Source organism: Taudactylus pleione, unplaced genomic scaffold (assembly GCF_031769625.1).
Source record: "Taudactylus pleione unplaced genomic scaffold, aTauple2 ptg001314l, whole genome shotgun sequence".
Classification (NCBI taxonomy): Eukaryota; Metazoa; Chordata; class Amphibia; order Anura; family Myobatrachidae; genus Taudactylus; species Taudactylus pleione.
Genome location: NW_028285714.1, coordinates 567,501 through 580,966, shown reverse-complemented (window position 1 = coordinate 580,966; position 13,466 = coordinate 567,501). Strand labels below are relative to the sequence as shown.

The window sequence follows — 13,466 nt, the reverse complement described above, 5'->3', positions numbered from 1 at the left end:
ACTTCCGGTATTGACACGTAAATATAATATCCAGTATAACAAGGTGGAATGCAATCGAAATGTTAGCTTTAGTTCGGGTATGTGACCCACATGCCTCACTTCTGGTTATGGGCATCCAGGAGACATTTGTCTATCGGAAACAGCTGTGATTGTTTTATTCTAATTTATGAGAGTATATAAAACTGAATGGGCTAAAAGTAGACATACACCTTGAAAAAGACTTTAATTAAAAAGTTGAAACACATTGGTAGAGCCGGTGAAGGATCCCAACTACCGGAGCAATCACCTGAGATTTTCACAGTCTCACGACGCAGTTACCTGGATGGTTCTCCGGAGACCCTACAGAACTGTTACTACTGAATGTGCCATCTAATATCTTTGGTAGGTGATTTCACTACCCTTAGAGCAAGCTATCATTATTCATCTGCAAATTTATCCTTTGTACTTTATTAATATTGTAAGTGTATTATAAAATTTGCCTACATTTTAAACATAAGGATAATGAACTAGATGCATTCTATTTTTTGTTATACTTTATTAGATATACTGGTAGAGATCTACAATCTGTCTGGTGGGGACTTTGAAAGAATTTATTATATGCAATCAAAACAAGTCTACTGTGTAAGCCTAACATGCTAAGGGGTACATCCAGGATAATAAGGTTGTTTTCACTATACTTTTGTGGAAAAGAGAAACTTTACCTATTTTTCATTTGAGAAGGGCCTCTCTTCACCTTTTCAAGGATTTCAGTGTGTTGTGTCACAAGTGGTGTTAAAAACTTTTATCATATATACTACACTATGATACATTGGGCCTGACTCACTACGGATCGCAACTGCATGTGAAATTGCGATAGTATGGTAATTCATTACGATTGCCATCCTGCTGTAGCACTACACAAGGACGCCCACTTTAATTAGCACACATCCGTAATGTTTATCAATACTGCGAAACCATCGGTACAATCGAGTACCATCGCAGTCTCACGCAAACATGCAGAAGCCTTGATCTTACTCAGAAATTGCTAACATCTACACACCCTATGAGTCCTCAGACTGCATACGGCATAGCAGGGGCTAACTTATGCACCCCTCTGCGACGGCGTCCAAACGCACTGGGATGCCTGCGTTTTGCAGACAACCTCACACAAAATGCACTTCCTGTGATCACTCTGAGATGGGTCTGGGTAGTCACTGAGATTGCAGTCCCGATCGTAGTGGCCGGTTTGTGCACACGCCCTGCGATGCATACACATGCGCAGAACTAAACAATCGCCCGATTGTGTGCGTATTAGCAACTGCGTTCCTTGCTGAATCAGGCCCATTGTCTTTTCATGTTTGCAAGAGGAAGATAGAAAATAAAGCCTAAGATGATGCCCAAATCACCCAATACAGCAATACAACTGTGCTGAGGGCATGGATTTTTGGACCTTCTACAAAACAAGAATGGCCCAATTTCTCCCTATCCCCCAGGAACCAAAAAGCCTCATAAGGGAAAAAGGAAACTTTGGGTAGCCAAAAGGCCAATTAGGCGGCAAGGATTTTCGGAGTTTTCTCCGCCCAAGGCTTGGGCTTGCCCCTTTCTTCCCAGAGTTGGCCAAAGCTTCCCCAAGGATACGGATATTTCTGCTCTCCCACTAAAAAAAGTGCTTAGTACAGAGTGCTGTACTAAGTGCAAAGGTGGGACCTTATCACTAGTGCCTTGGTTCACGCAGCACTAAAGGCACATAGAATCTTGCCCAGAGGAGCTGATGATACCCCATCACCTACCGGGGGCACCTGTAAGCCCCACAGTGTACACCGGTCTTAGCCAAAAGGTCGAGAATCTTATCATCACATGGGCTTGTTGAAAGTATTGTCACTATATGTGAAATGCTCACTAGCTTACAAATAAATAATTGTACTGCTGAACTAGGGCTCAATAATGCTTATGCTATAACATAATCTGCTAAAGGTTATATATGCAGTGTAGTAATACTGTTGTCACTTCAAGTCAAAGAAAATGATATATATAATGTTGTAATGTATTTTTGCAGGCAAATACTATGATAACTATTTAACATCTGAATAAACAGATACTTGGCTGAAGTGAATTTAACCACCAGGAACACATTTATCACAGATTGAATAATATGAATGCTAGACTGCAGGTAAGTAGTCTTTTGGGACCAATATTCCACTAACTTTTCAGTTTTTGATGGAACAGTCATTTAATTGACATGATATAAAACATTACAGCATATCTTTCTCAAAATTGCAAAATGGAAAGTAAGCTATTTAAGATACCAAGGTAAACGCCATTAGGAAAGAGGAAACCCTAGTAAGAGTACAGCAGATCAGTAATGTCAATCCACAGTAGACTTTAAAACTTTGATATAAATGATGACATACTGTATCTATAAATAATGAAATGCACAATTTGTAAGAGCCTTTGAAGCCAAGACATTCTATTAAATACCTTCTGATGAGGGATCACTGGCATAGGAGAATCCATTCGTGGTGTAGCTGTTGGAACTGGACCTGGACGTTTGGATCTGTTTACAAAAACGTAATACATAGATTTTTATTCATTAAAACTGTCACAAGCTTTGTCTAACAAACTTTTCCTACTATTGACCATACATACTGTAGCAGAAGAATCCCTCAATTGCAAATAGAAGAAAGATAGTTTCACCATAAACATTGTAAAGTCTTTTTAACTTCAAGAGTATTGGGTATGCAATATATATCCTTAGCAAAAGAGGCAATAATGGCAAATTCACTTACAAATTTTACAAAGGCATGGTTGTTTTTCTTACAGCAAATTAAATCTGTAGCTACATGCACCATAAGTGTCAAAGTTTTTAGGTAGCACAGACAAATATATCAGAGATAAAGCTGTGAGCATGTGATCAAGCCACAGTTATGATCCAGACTTCAGGTTCTGGACTTTATAAATATAACTTATTTAAACCATAAGGGCAGGGGCGGAACTACATTGGCAACACCCAGAGGCACGGCCCCTCCCCGAGGCAAGGTTTATAATAGCAGCTTCCTATCTACTGTTTATGTCGCTGCAGAAGAGGCTGAGCAGCCTCGGTAAATGATCACGCACTGCCTCTCTAACGCTACAGATGAGTTTTGTGATTTTGTGCTCACCAGTAACAGGCCTGATTCACCCTCTGCCCAGCCATAATCTATGCAATCTTATTTGTGTATACAACGGCAACATCTTGAAATGCAAAAACAGGTGCACATTAGATATGCAGGCCTGATCATGACATACACCTCAACTGACTTTTAAAGAACAATTTAATTATGTAAATAACTAATAATTTATCCTATTATCAATATCAGGGCGGTAACTAGGGTGGTGCAACATGTGCCACGGCGCAAGATACCGGAGGGCAGGGGGCGCTGTTCAGTGATGCCTGTCAATTTCTATTTATAATCATTCTCCCTTGTATCTTCCTCTTCTTTGATCCCCGGCATCTCCTGTCCTCCCCTATCTCCTCCCTTGTTGACTATCCCTCCACGTGGCCACCTCCCCAAGCACCTTCATTCAGATCCTCCTTATTTAACGCACACATTTTAAAATATTTTTAAAATACAGCCATACCCGGGACTTGAACCAGCCGCTGATATTTGCTGCATATACACTACACTCTTTCTATACCTTTAGTCGGTGATTTAGCTGGTGATTTACACTTCATAATTATTGTGTATTATCACTGCAGCCATAGGATTCACACTGTATTTGGCACCGACACCTGTATACGGGATGCGGTCAATATCCCGACTGCGGGGTTTTTGGCAGTCAGAATGCTGGCGCCAGAATCACGACACCTGTCAGAATCCCGGCATCGGCTTCCCAATTGCTTCCCCTTTGAACAATAAGTTGGTTGCCCTTTGATTATGCATTGAAAATTTAGAAACTATTACAATTCACAGAGATGATGCACTAATTGCTATTATTATTTTTTATTTGTATTCTGTTTATCTGATATAAAAGTAATGCCTTGTAAAATAACAGAAATCACCGTACTGGATATATATACAGTACATACTGTGGTACAATATATTCTGATGAAAGGAGAAATGTTTGCAAATTATTTTATTTGCTGAAACCTTCTTCATCCAGCAGAAGCACAGGCCTCCCATATGCCTGGGAAGATTACATTATTGAACATTTCAATGTAACATAATCAGGTAGAAGTTGCTGAGCCATAGCAACCTTACACTAAGCTTCAGATATTAACATTGGCCTGTTAACTATGCATAGAAAGACATAGGAGGCATGGGCATATTTATAATGGGTGCAGGGTGTGTGGTGCACATGGATCCTGGGTTCAGGGGGGCCCGCACTGCACACCCTGCACCCATCCTTTTTTTTCTTACGTACCTTTCCGAAGTCCCATTGAGTAGCGCAGGGGCAAACGCAGGATTTCTAGAGGGGGGGTTTCCAAATGCTTGATTTTAGAGCGAGTGTGGCCAGTCCATGAAGAGGGAATAATTAGTACTTATCCAGCTTTAATATGCGTCATACAAAGTGTAGTGTATGTCATAATTTCAACATATACAGGGCCAGCAAACAAAGTTAACCCATTTGATGTGGCGGTAGGGACATCGTTCATGAACTGAATGTTTTTATTTCAAATGTGGGCACCATTAGAGAGCACTGGAGTAAGTCCAGGAGTTTGGCGGAGCGGCAGAAGAACCTAGCACTGCCCTGGACATATATGTACACATTGGTTTCCTTGTGCACTGGTTAGTGTATGTTATACAGTATTAGGTGGTCTATAGTAGTGCACCCCTAACTGCATGTTTTCCAGATCGCCTAGTTGGTGCACAGACGTAATCATGACTGTTTGTGGTAATCATTTCATTTGTGATACAGAGATCTTCAAAACATGCAGCGCTAGTAAAATTTTATTATATACTGTTATTGTGGTCATGATGTGGGCCGGGGTGGGGGGTTTCCAGGCAACCAACCCCCCCCTGCGTTTGCCTATGTAGCGCTACACAAAACGGCGAATATGGCTGCCACGGCCATTTTCCCTGCATTTTGCACATGCGCAGTAGGAAATCATTGGGAAAATGGCTGCCGAGCCATTTTCTCAGTGACCTGCGCATGCACAATAGACTCCGGTCACATACTAGGAGTCTACTGCTGCTGTCAGTTCGCTGACGGCAGCTGGGGAGAGTGGAGGGGGCCCCGGATGGGGAGTGAAGGAGTGAACATGGGCCCCCTCCACTCTTAATATGCCCCTGATAGGAGGGCCCACACATTGGGCCTGATTCACTACGGATTGCTATTGCGATCACGGCTGCGATTACGCACGTAGATCTGCTATGAAAATGCTAATGTTTGCAATCGCAAAGCATTGCCCGGCCAGCCTAGACGGCCAGCATAGAGGCGCCCACTTCCCCTATCTCACATCCGTAATACCTTGCAGTGTTGCGTATACATCGGGAACATCGAGTAACATCGGCCCCTCATGCACAAATACAGCAGGTCAGACCTTACTCAGAAATTGCTAACCTCGTCGCACACAGTAAGTACTCAAGCTGCTCCATCGCAGTGGCTAATTTATGCACGCCCATGTAACAGCATTCAAACGGACAACTACGCCTGTGTTTCTCTGACCATTCCCTCTGTTACCACCCCCAAATGCTGACCTCCCATCACTCACTCTGCAATGGCTTTCTGTGAGCTGCGTAATTGCAGTGTTCGCAATTCTGTGGCGACGCAGGACTACTGTAATGCATACACATGCGCAGTACACAACAATTGTCCCTCTGCATACGCTATCGAAACAGCGATCCGCAGTGATTCAGGCCCATTATACATATCTTTACCTCTATATTACTGTACATGGTCACAATCAAAGGCTTTTTAGCCCATGTTTATGAAAGGATCAGATCAGAACAACCTCCATGAATAAATGGTAATGGTGTAAGAATTAGAAATACTTGTAGAAGTATTATTTAAACAATATTAAATAGTCACTGTTCAACCTGTAGGCAGTCATTTTCTTTGGGCCATATAGTCAATTATATCTTTGCCACTTTAGCGTTATTCTTCCAAGGTGGAAATTTAGGAATCGCTGAGGCGGTATATTATGCTGACAGTTCTGGTCACTGCTATTAATCGAGATGGCAGCTAATCCCTTTGCTGGGTATTTCCAGGAGTTGGCTTCTAATGAATCTCAACCTGTCTATCAATTGCTTATGAGGTTGAATGAACACATCCAATTTACTGTCATTTTTTATTTAAATGGCTGCAAAGACTTGTAGTCACTATACCGTAGATGAACATTTTTTAAAAATAATCCCCCCCCTCTATAATAATAAAATGGTAATGATTAACTAGAGATAATTCCAGGCTAAATCACAGCATACACTCCATACTATTGTCATATAACTTAAAACATTCTCTGGACATAACAAGATTGCCTTAAATTAATCAAAAAGACTATAGAATTTGTCCTGACAGACTTAAATCATGGCAGCCTCAGCCAATCACAACCATTTTGCCATATTAGTTGCTACTTGTCACTAGAGGAAAATGTAGTTCAGCTCCGGGTTCTCCTCACAGGCAGTTACTGTCGCATGTTGTAGATTTGGGAGGCCCGATATTACCGTAACAAGTGTATTTTTTTGCAATGCATTGATTGGTACAAAACCAATATTTCACTGTTCTCCTCCAGCTGTTGTATTGTTTTTAAGCACACATTGGTATAAAATCACAATTTGTTTCTGTATTTGTCATTGACACTGTTAGTTCTATAGGTGTAAAAAAATATATGTATTTTTTCTATATTTTTTATTAGAGGGGGTGATGGTTGCAAGCAAATCATCGGGTACAAGTGCCCCATGTTTTACTTCTGTGCATGCACCCGAGTTGCACTATGCATGCATCACAGTGGCTGTTGTCCTGAGACGAAGAGTGGATTCAGACCCGGTCGCTAAGCTGCGGTCGCTCGCTAGGGGTGATTATCGCACATATGCGCATGCGTATGCGTCAAAGTACACATGCGTGAATCAGTCACTGCAGCTGGGAATCGTGCGCTCATAGTACACAGACTGGACGCTACTTTGAGTGACAGATAGCGCCATTTGTGGGTGGTGACAGGGGAAGGTGCTTGTGAATGGGGGAGTGGATGTACGAACGCAGGCGTCAAAACGGAGTTTAATGGGTGTGCATAATTAGCAAAGCAGCGTCATTGAACACGTCACTTGGTTGTATTTTAGCCTGAACTGATCGCAGTGCTTGCGGTGGGGTAAGTCTACCTCAAGGGCTGTGAGCATCTCCAATGGCTCTCGATGTTACCTATTATTCTTACACTTCCTGGAGATGACGTGTGCTAAGAAAGAAAAGTGGGCCTCTTTATACACAAGCGTGCGCTCGCTGCCGTCGCTCTCTAAGACATAGAGGGCAGCTTAGCGACCAGGTCTGAATCAGGCCCAGAGTCTGGGTCCAGTATACTAGTCTTTATAATAATTAGTTAAGACCGTCCTGTCTCTGGATGCTCAATAGGTGTTTGGGGCGGGGGGGGTGGAGTGGAAATCTCAGGTAATGACAATACTGACACTGGTGGGAGGAGGGCAGGGCCGTAACTATGGGAGTGCGACTGGTGTGGCCACAGAGCTCTGTGGGCAGCACCGTTGCCACCCCACGGCCCCTGCTTCTGGCTGCAGGGTGTCTGGATCGGCACCCTGCAGCCAGTATAACTGCATCATTGGATGCTACAGGCAGCCCCCATGCCATAATTACCACTGCCCAGATGCTCCACACTGCTGCAGTTTTGGGAGCTGGAGGCCCTGTCCCCTTATGCGTGACATCATGACATCATGCGCAAAAGGGACAGGGCTCAGAGCCCTTGCTATGGTTCTGGAGGGGGGTGGGGGGCAGTGCTCAGACCAACTGTCAGTAACTGTAATGTAGCTGTTACTTTTACTTTTACTTTACTGTTTGGTGCTGTATCTCCATTCACTTTATCTCATACACGCCTACCCTCCCGGTTTTCGCAGGAGGCTCCCCCGGCACCCCCGGAAGGGTAGGCATTTGTCCCACATTAGGAGAATTCCTGCGACGATCGTGGGTCTCCGTGTAGGGGCGGAGCTTAAGACGTGATTATACATTTATCACATCATTTGGCTCCGCCCCCTATGTAAATTCTAGCCAATCGCAAATGACGCAAACCATCAGGCCCCACCCCCATCGCCACCCTCCTGCTTCTCTTACCCGGGCTATACTATCTCTCTCCAAGCTTAGTATAGGACTCCAATGTCAAGGTAAAGAAATTGTGCAACAGGAAAATTAACAATGTAGTAATTGCATTACTGGCAGTCCATGGCATGGCTGGCCTTCAGAATCAGTTTAAGGACATAATTTTTGAAAGGTATTGCTCCTTTAGACACGTACATGTAGTTACAGCATTAATATGACCATCTTTGGGAAATAATTAGACAGCATTGGTTTATTTAATGTAACTCATTGTATTTTGATGCCTTCACATCCTTCTTCAGACAATGTAGTTGGTTTGCCTCATAGAATGATTACCCTTATTAATATCAGTAGTGTTGTATGCAATGAATAACTAACCTCTTCATTCTGCTTTGACTAGGGTAGTCAGCCAAGTAATTTGAACACATATGAATGCCACATACTGTATGGCATAAATGCAATTAGTTTACATGCATGCATGATATATATTTACACTATAAACATGGGGATGCCGAGAGGGGCGGGTGAGCATTGTCAAGGCGCAGCCCTCTTCAGCAGCTGGCACAGCCACCTTGGTATTCACAACAGGGCATGAACGAGATCTCCGGGGGGCCCTGCATAAACACTGTAAGCATGCACCTATATAGCCAACTACAACATGTAATTCACATGTGTCCAGATTTACATGACTGATATAGTAACCCAAGATGTCATGGACATATACAATGGCTTAGAGTTTCTCTAGTTCTGAACCAACATCAGTACATGATTAGGGAATTCTCAAAACCTGCCCTGTTTGTGCTAGAGGACCTTATTGTGGGAAAAGGCTTCATCTAGATGTACACATATTTCAAAATAATACTGGCCTGTGCAGTGTAAATACTTAGGGGTATATTTACTAAAGTGCAGGTTTTTAGAAGTAGAGATGTTGCCTATAGCAACCAATCAGATTCTACCTATCATTTTTCTAGCACCTTCTAGAAGATAATAGCTAGAATCTGATTGGTTGCCATGGGCAACAATTCCACTTGTAATAACCCGCACTTTAGAAAATATACCCCTTTACTATGAGGTTGTGGAACACTTTTTTATCCTAACACTTACATACATTAAATATAAATAATGAAGTCATCATGATCCATGTTTAATACAGACAGCTTCGGCAGCCATTGATGTGTTTCATATAATCTGGGTTAAGGCAGTCAGTCAACAAAACAGAATTGTTAAACACAAATAATGGAGATGGGAACCACTGACTGGCTTTTATCGTAAACTGAATTACTCCTGAAATGGATTGTTCCTGTCACAAAGCACAGTGATTGGTAGAGTACATTACTGTCTACTCCCCTGCATATAACTTCTGACTACTAGTAATCATTCAGCCTTTCAGTGAAGAAATTGCTGTGTTTATTGTCAATGCTGCACACTGTATCTTGTCTTTATTTTGTTCTGGCATTTATAAATCCAATCTGCAGAAATGATTCCCATTACAAATCATTTAGCACCATATGTATTTACAGCTCACTATCCTGTCCTTGTATAGCGGCTTACAAAGAGCTGCCAGCAGCAGAGGATTGTGGGAGCTGTTAAGGCAAAGCAATGCTTTGTTTTATACCCTGTTGACTAGTGTGTCCAATTTTCTGTGTACCGTCTGTATTCGCCTTGTAATTTCTGAATCACTAGCAAGATTTTTGCCTGAGAAAGGGACAATAGAGACCTTTTTTTTGCTAACCAATAAAAGGAGTAATATTTAGGCCACTTTGTATAGTTTTGTTTATTTTAGATAAGCTAATTTGGTCAAATTTACTAAAAAGAACAATCATTGTACAGTGTATAACCCAATCATTGTACAGTGTATAACCCAATCATTGTACAGTGTATAACCCAATCATTGTACAGTGTATAACCCAATCATTGTACAGAGTATAACCAAATCATTGTACAGTGTATAACCCAATTCTAGACAATTACGATCAGATCAGGTTGGATTTGAACAAAATGTAAATCTAAGTTGCCTGATCAGCCCATGTGTGAGGTCATATGCACAGCTGACACTTAAATAGCACAGTAGAGCTTTAGCCCATATCCATTGCATACTGATCATGTTGTGTCATTGTAGTCTGACTATAACTATGCAATATGACCATAGTAAAGTATGGCCAGCTTCAGAAAGCAGCTAGCACTCTGACTGATTGATTAATCTTATTTTCTATTTAATGATAATCTAAATGCCTATAACTATGAGATGAAGATAATACTATTTTACACAAATGTTTGTGCCCAAAGTTTGTCTGCACTGATTTAGATGTGGACGCAATGCATACATCTCTGCAATTTCTCACGGATTCGCAATAGTGAAAATATGTAAATGCCAGTTTCAGTAACCCCAGAGATCCCCACTTACTTCCATTATCTGTAAATCAGCTGGTGGTTAAGAACACTCCACCATCGACACACACCATCGGTTGCACCATCGACCCCTCAAACAGACTAAGGGTTGTGCAGTGTATTCATCTCAAATCCCTTATTAAATGGCCTCTGTGGCTGCAGTGCTGCGAAAGAGAATACAGCCACATGCATTTGCATGCCCTTGGCACTCCCATAACATGCCCACGATGGTCTCTTTTTGCGCTCCATTCAGGTCACCACCCATTCACCTACCAGGAACGCACATGATTCGCAGTGGCCTTTTCTAATACACAATCCCGTATGCAACTGCGACTGCTATCGTACAGCAAAGCCGAGTACACACAAAACGATATGTCGTCCAATCCGGAGGATCAGAGGACATATCGTGCGCATTGGCCAGTGTGTACCCGCTATGTTGCTGATGATACGCGCTTCCGCGCATTGTCAGCGACTTCGCCCATCTTCAGCGGGGGCCATGCTGCCGAATGCAGCATGGCCCCCGCTGTCACTCCTTCGCTGCTGGAATCAGCAATTGTGTATGCACTTGTCGATACCGGCACCCCTGCCGGGACCCGCCGTGGACAACATCATGCTGGGTACACATCGTTAAGTGTGTACCCAGCATTAGGTTCGTCCATATGCAATATGGGTTTCCCTGACTTTTTGCAAATGCACATTAGCTCAACTGCACAAAACATTGGCACTGCGTTCACCTCTGAATCAGGCCCTCTGTACAGGTCTGAATCCTAAGGGGCATTTGCCTTGAGTCTACCATCAAAAAGTGTCCACCATTTTAGACCATCCTAATATTGGGGCAATGAAATTAGCTATCTATGCCCTCTGGTATCCAGGGAAGACAAGACATCTCTCTATCAATAGCTAAATAATAGAAAACATAATACTTTTATCCTCATTCACACCTGAATACTAACTTTGTTATATAAAATGCTAAAACATTACCAAGTCCCAACAGAACTCTGATTTTGTTGAGTTGTATATGTTTAAGAAGCTCTACAATGTAATTTGTTGCAGTAGCAAGAAAACAGATCTTTCAGCAACAGCAATGTATTCATTGAGTTGGTAAATCCAAATACTGCCAGGGGTGTGATTCGTCTCTGCCACATTATGAGAGATTTACAATACATTTTCTCTCATCACTACTTCTAAAGTATATACATCATGTGCACTGGTTGTGAATTTCTTGTTAGAACAAATTAATCTCTTACACATGACAGTAGTAACAATCACATGCAGAGTATAATTTAACACACTCATGGCCTGATTCAGGACGTTTTTAAAAAAAAAAAAAAATCAGCCTCCAGACCGCTCGCATAGCTGTGGGTGACCACCCACAGCTTTTGCGAGCAGCCATTTGATGGTCGCGATTATCATGACCATCGGGCTTGCGACGAGACCCTTTTGGTAGGGTCTCAGTTCCTGCAAGCCAGGGTGATCTTCCTGCTCTAATAGAGCAGGAAGTTCACTACTGACATCGCGAATGATATCAGCAGGGCCGCTCACAAATGGCAGGCGTTCCTTCGGGAACGCCTCAGTTTGTCCAGCCACCCCCCCCTCCCCGCCTACAAAACGGGGCGAGCTGTCGAACAATATCGACAGCCGTCCCGTTTTTGTAGCGAGCCCTGGAGCGAGTGAAGTTCTCACTCGCTCCGGGGCTCGCGCACGTGCATTGCACACGCCGCACTTGCGCACTGGCCAACCATTGACCCGTAAGCGAGCGCTATGCGATCACGAGCGTGTCTGAATCAGGCCCTCAATCTTATCAACTACATATGAATATATTATTGAGCATGGCATATTTTGCAGTTTGTGGGAGACTGAGTGTAAAATGTACTATATTTCATAGACCACAAAGCTCAACATGTACAAAAACAAAATTTCTAATGTAGACAATTAAAAATATTAAGGTGGGCATTTTCACTTCCACCTGTACAATGGCTACCACAAAACTGCCAAAAGATTAATGGGTGTTCTTCTCAAAATCTATTTCTGTCCTAATGTTTTCAACACAAGTCCAAAATAATTTTCTCTGAAAACAATATTATTATTATTATAACTATTATTATCTTTTAATTCATGAAGTGCTGAGACACAGCACAGTGCTGTACATTGAAGAGATCATGACATGGCACAAACAAATGACCTAAAATTATATTAAACATAAGGCAAAGATGACTCTGTGCAAATGAGCTTACAATTTACGAGGTGTGGAAAACACATGATAGGTCAGGTAATGGAATAACAATTGTAGCTGCTGCTTGGAAAAGATACGGTTGGCTCTTGTTAATTATGTAACAGACAAAATAAAAATGTAACAGATCCAATAAAAAAAGTAAGAGATTCAATAAAAAAACAGCCATATGCTGCTACTGTTGGTGGTGTGGCACTGTAATACTGGGTATACAGTGGACGATATATTGTTCGTACAGCTGACAAACAATATTTTGTCCCGACCAACAACCAGTGTGTACACATGATATATCTGTGAACCACTTAGTATATTGCGTCGGCCATGCACCATGACTGATGCAATATATCTGAAAGATACATTGTGCACATCTGCCTGTGTGTACGGGCGACTGATCAACTGACCCATATGTTGCAGAAGATAGAGACAATGATGTCACAACTGGTCCCTGCGTCTAGACATACTTACCACATCGGTCAACATTAGAGAGATGTTGGACAGCATATGGCAGAGACATGAACCACGAATCATTCGCTGTATAAATCTTATAACAGCTGATGGCAGGCACAACTGTCCTTTATAATCTATGTAATAATCCACTAAAGTCTGTCCTGTCGGGAAGCCGATGGACGGAATCCCGATC

The 13,466-nt window shown here is 42.3% G+C and overlaps 1 protein-coding gene across 2 annotated transcripts in view; it reads right to left on the bottom strand.

The window, feature by feature from the left end:
- Positions 1–13,466, bottom strand: part of LDB3 (LIM domain binding 3) — a 201,852-nt gene that overhangs the window by 126,849 nt on the left and 61,537 nt on the right. For both annotated transcript variants that reach the window (XM_088463088.1, XM_088463089.1), the window contains exon 4: positions 2,458–2,533. In XM_088463088.1, coding sequence (XP_088319214.1) covers positions 2,458–2,533 — 76 coding nt within the window. The remainder of the gene's footprint in view (positions 1–2,457; positions 2,534–13,466) is intronic.